The 4550-nt window shown below is 52.8% G+C and overlaps 1 protein-coding gene across 1 annotated transcript; it reads right to left on the bottom strand.

The window, feature by feature from the left end:
- Positions 1 to 823: 823 nt before the first annotated feature.
- Positions 824 to 3587, bottom strand: LOC116237483 (galanin receptor type 1-like). Its single transcript, XM_090151497.1, has 2 exons — positions 2744 to 3587; positions 824 to 2361 (listed from the first exon to the last, which is right to left on the bottom strand). The coding sequence occupies exon 2, from the start codon at positions 2277 to 2279 to the stop codon at positions 951 to 953; it is 1329 nt and encodes a 442-aa protein (XP_090007623.1). The 5' UTR covers positions 2280 to 2361; positions 2744 to 3587; the 3' UTR covers positions 824 to 950.
- Positions 3588 to 4550: the final 963 nt, after the last annotated feature.

Below are 4550 nucleotides of genomic sequence, written 5' to 3'. Positions count from 1 at the left end.
CAAAAAACATGATGGAAGAAATAGGTTTTAACCTACTTCTGATCCTCAGAGAGAGAAAGCACTTTGATTCTCTCCTTCCCAGACAAATAGCACTGCATTATTTGCTTCTGATTTTATTAGCTATAAAACACTTCCTATTTTTATTCTCACATGCCAATGACTTTGTTTGGTACGGACACAGCTGAGAAAAAGCTGTTTTTTCAAGTGCAAATCATGTTAATAGAAGCCCAGTTCTTTCCACTCCGTGCACAGGAACATAACTGTAAGAAAAAGAGAGCTGATACCCAACAAATATTTTCTTACTGCATTTTCTACATCACTTCCAAGGCCATATTCTCCCTTCTGAATTTCCAAATGTGGAGTGGCAATGGTTGCTTCAGCACTTCTGGCACCGTCTCTTCACATCAGGAAAATTTATTTGTATGGTGTAGTGAAACAATATGGTCAGGCAATGAAATCCAAAGTGATAAAGTGTGTGAAATTCCCCACTAATTTTTTTATGATACTGTTTCTAGCATTTCTTCACTATTTGTGATGACAGCTGACATCTTTGCATCAGAGTGCCTGTCCTGGCTGCTTCCTATCAGCACAGGCTGAGCAGCAGCAAGCAGTCAAATTGCTGCTGCGTCCCAATGGCTCTGCTGTTATGTTCAGAGATGGAGCTGCAGAGGAGAGCCCTCCCATCAGGGAAATGCTCTGCCTGTTGTGCAACAGGTTGTGCAGCTGGTTGTCCCCAGTGGAAATCATTTGTCTTAAAATTTGATCTGAGCTAAAATATGTTATATTTTCCACACATTCTTCTCTTCTTTCCCTGTCTGGATTTTTGAGCTGGTGGTGGGAGTGCTTAGAAGAAGGTTTTATTTTTCTGTCATTAATGTATCTGGTTCGTAAAGAGCTTTTAAGAGTCCTTAAATGCAGAGGAGGAAATGAGGTGCACTTCCTGAGCAGAATCATAAGGAAGTGTTCTCACTGGAGACAGTGTTCAGAGGTGGGTTCTGGCAAGACTTCAAGTGTCCACACTTGTTTTTAGTGCCAGGGTCTCCCTGGGCCCTCCTGCCCATGGTAGGTGTGGCGGAACACCCTTTCCTTGCAGGCTCCATTGGGCTCTGGTAAGAGAACAGCTCTAGGACTGAGGAACGGGTTGTCCCTTCGGACAGAGAGAAGTTAAAGAGAGAGATCATTCTTTGGTGGTATTTGCTCTTCATTTCCTTGGCTGATCTATAGAGGTTCCCAACAAAACAATAGCATATAGGGTTGAGACTGGAATTATTGAGGCCAAGCCACTGGGCGAAAGGTCTGAGCTGCAGGATCCAAGGAGAAGGGGTCACATCCTGCAAAGACTTGGGGATGTTGAAATCGATCCAGATGTCCATCAGGTAGACGGGCAGCCAAGAGATGGCAAACAACAGGACTAGGGCCACCACCATCTGGGCTACCTTCTTGCGAATCTTCAGCCTGGAGGCTGGCAGCGAGCGGTTCAGGGCACTGCTCTCCTTCAGCTGGCTGCTGCGGCTCCACAGCCGGCGTACCGTCAGGAAGCAGATGACCATGTTGAACAGGACTGGCAGGCAGTAAAGGGCACAGAAAAGCAGAAAGTTATAGGCTTGTTTTAGCCTCTCCTGAGGCCAAATCTCCCTGCAGATGGAGAACACCAGGGGCAAGCCCTCCACTACCCCAATCTCATCCCGTCTGTTCATGAAGATGAGAGGCATGCATATTCCTGAGGACAGCAACCACACCACCAGGATGGCACTGAGGATCCTCTTCTGGGTGAAGAAGGAGCGGGCATTGAGTGGGTTGTGCACACTGTAGTACCGATTCACACTGATGACAGTCAGGCTGAGGACGCTGGCAGAGACAGAAACAGCCTGGATGAAGGGCACAGCCCGGCAGAGGAAGTCCCCGTACACCCAGGCTTTGTAGATGAGGTTGCCCACAGTGATGGGCATGCAGACACACACCACCATGAGGTCACACACCGCCAGGTTGATGAGGAGGCTGCGGGTGGCACTCAGGCTGGACACCCGGCTTCGGCGCTTCCGCGTCAGCACCCTGATGGACATGATGTTCCCCACAAAGCCCACCACGAAGGACACGAGGTACATGGCAGTCAGGCTGATGGTGATGGGCTCTTTGGCGAAGAGGAACAGCATCTCCTCCAGCTCATCCCAGCCCAGCTCCTGGCTTCCATTCCAGAACCCGCCCTGGGTCTGGTTCTCCTCCTGCCACAATTGGAGCAGGCTGGGGGGAACACCGGGGGTGGGGAGAGAGGAATTCATGGCTGAGCCTCCCCGGGGGCTAACAGGGCAGAGCCTGCCACGCTGCTCTGAGCGCTCCGGCCATGTCTACCTGGGACCACGTCTGCAAGAGAGAGTGCATAGAAAAGGGGTGAGAGCGAGCTGATGCCCCGATATTTTCCTTTCCCGGGGAAACTGCCTGTCGGAAATGGCTTCTCGGTAACTTAGTTGAGCCGCTGCTGTGAGCGGGCGGGCCGGGCAGCGCAGCGCATCTCTGCGGGCACCGGCTCCGTGCATGGCCGCAGGGGGACGGGACGAGGACGGAGGACACAGCATCCCCCCGGGGAGCAGCCCCAGCCACACCGGTACCCCCCCGTCCTCCCGGTAAAGTTGCATGCCCCGCGCTACCGGCCCTGAAAACGGTCTGTCCCCGCTGCCCCGCGATTCTCCCGGCTCCCCCTTCCCGGTTCTGCCCCGGTCCCACGTCGCGGCGCGGCGGCACTCACCGGGCGTAGGGCGGGCAGCGGCGGGCCGGGATCCTCCCGCTCTGCCGGCCGTTCCGCCGTGTGCTGGCAGCGCAGGACCCGCGGGCTCACACACACACTCACACACGCTCGCATACACACACGCACCCGGACACACGCACCAGCGGCACCGCGCTCCCTGTGCCCACCCCGCGCACAGCGGCACCCGCGTCCCTCTGCGCTGACACGCACAAACGGAGCCCTGCACACGCACGAAGCACACGCAACCCTCCTTCAGCCCGTCCTGCAAGCCGCAACACCCCCACCTCCCTCCCGCACACTTCTGCGTTGTTGCACACAACCCTGCGTGCAGACCCCTCTGCAGACTCCTCATCCATCGCATGCACTCCCAGCACACACGCAGGTTTATAGATCCCCTGCACTTACGCAGACACTCTGCACGCATACTGTGCACCCTAACCTTGCCACACTTCCCCTCATGTACCTTTCTACAGGTGCCTCACAACCCTCTTTGCACATACAACCTCTGCACACACGTATTACCCTGCACACCCCTCCCTGCACACCTCCTCCTTTTGCACTCCCCAGTCACGCTCCCCCTGCTCACCCTTTGCACTCCCTCTTTGCACCCACACACGTCCATCCTGCGCACCCCCTCCATCACGGACACCGCCATGTCCTCTGCTGGGATTGCTGGCTGGCTCCGAGCTGTTCCAGGCCGTGCTGTCCCAGTCATGCCCAGCCAAGCAATGCAGTGCCGTGCTAACTTACGCCGAGCCGAGCAGTGCCAGCCGCTCCTCCCGCCGGGCTCCCCGTGCCCGTTCCGTGGTGCTGAAGGGACAGCTCCGCCGATGGGCAGCAGCGGGCACGGCTTCTCCTCTACCCGCGTGTTCCCTGGCCTTCATGGAATCATAGAATCAGAGCAAGGCAGCGATGCATCCAGGCATTTCTGCACCTACCTCTGGCATAAGACCAAATCCACCAGGCTCCTTTTGCGCCTTCCCGCAGAAGCCGACAGCCGATGGTCAACACCGTATCATGTGTTGGTGGGAACCCACTTGAGCAACAGGAACTCGGGAAGAAACACAGCTTTGTGTCTTTTCTCTTACACTGGAGGAATGGGACAAACGTTCTGTAGAAAATGTCACTTAAAAAAGTTGAAGGGCGAGGTTGGGGAACAAAGTCAGTTTGTTAAATGAAGCTTTAGACTTGGAGGTAATCAGATGATGCCAGTGAATCACTGAAGAAAATGTTTGACAAAAGGATCCAATACTTCTGCCTGAGGAGTTTATTTTGTATTTTCTTTCATTGCTTTCTCTGAGAGAGAGCAAGGTAACAAGCGAAGGCCTAGTGGAAGCTTTTTGTCACTGAGTGGTGAATGCCCTTGATTTCAGTGGGAAATTCTCCATCCATTTTAGTCTATTTATGTGAATGAAGAAAGTAAATATTTTTGGTCACCCTGACGTGAAGTGAAAGAAAGATCAGCAGTGGAACAACACTGGGTGGGGGAATGTGATCGGCATATAAAGCTCTTCTGCATTAGAATGCATTTGCTTTAGGCATGTGACTGTTTATTCCCTTATAGTTTTATGTATGTGTATTTATAGATCTTCAGAGACAAACAACTTCTATAAACTAATTACAGTGTGTTGCCCAGAGCATAAGGTACACATTATTCTATGCAGCGAATTGTCCAGATACTCACATGGATACCTAAAATCTGCTGCAATTTCGCAGCTGCTCCACAACCAAATTGATCTATTGCAAACAGGCAACAATAGAGTCCAGGTCGAAGCTAGCAATTGGAAACCTCCATGCATCTGAGTCC

Source organism: Phasianus colchicus, chromosome 16 (genome assembly GCF_987193195.1).
Source record: "Phasianus colchicus chromosome 16, bPhaCol1.hap1.1, whole genome shotgun sequence".
NCBI classification, from domain to species: domain Eukaryota; kingdom Metazoa; phylum Chordata; class Aves; order Galliformes; family Phasianidae; genus Phasianus; species Phasianus colchicus.
Note: the sequence above shows the minus strand (reverse complement) of the source record. Positions and strands in the feature narration are given on the sequence as shown.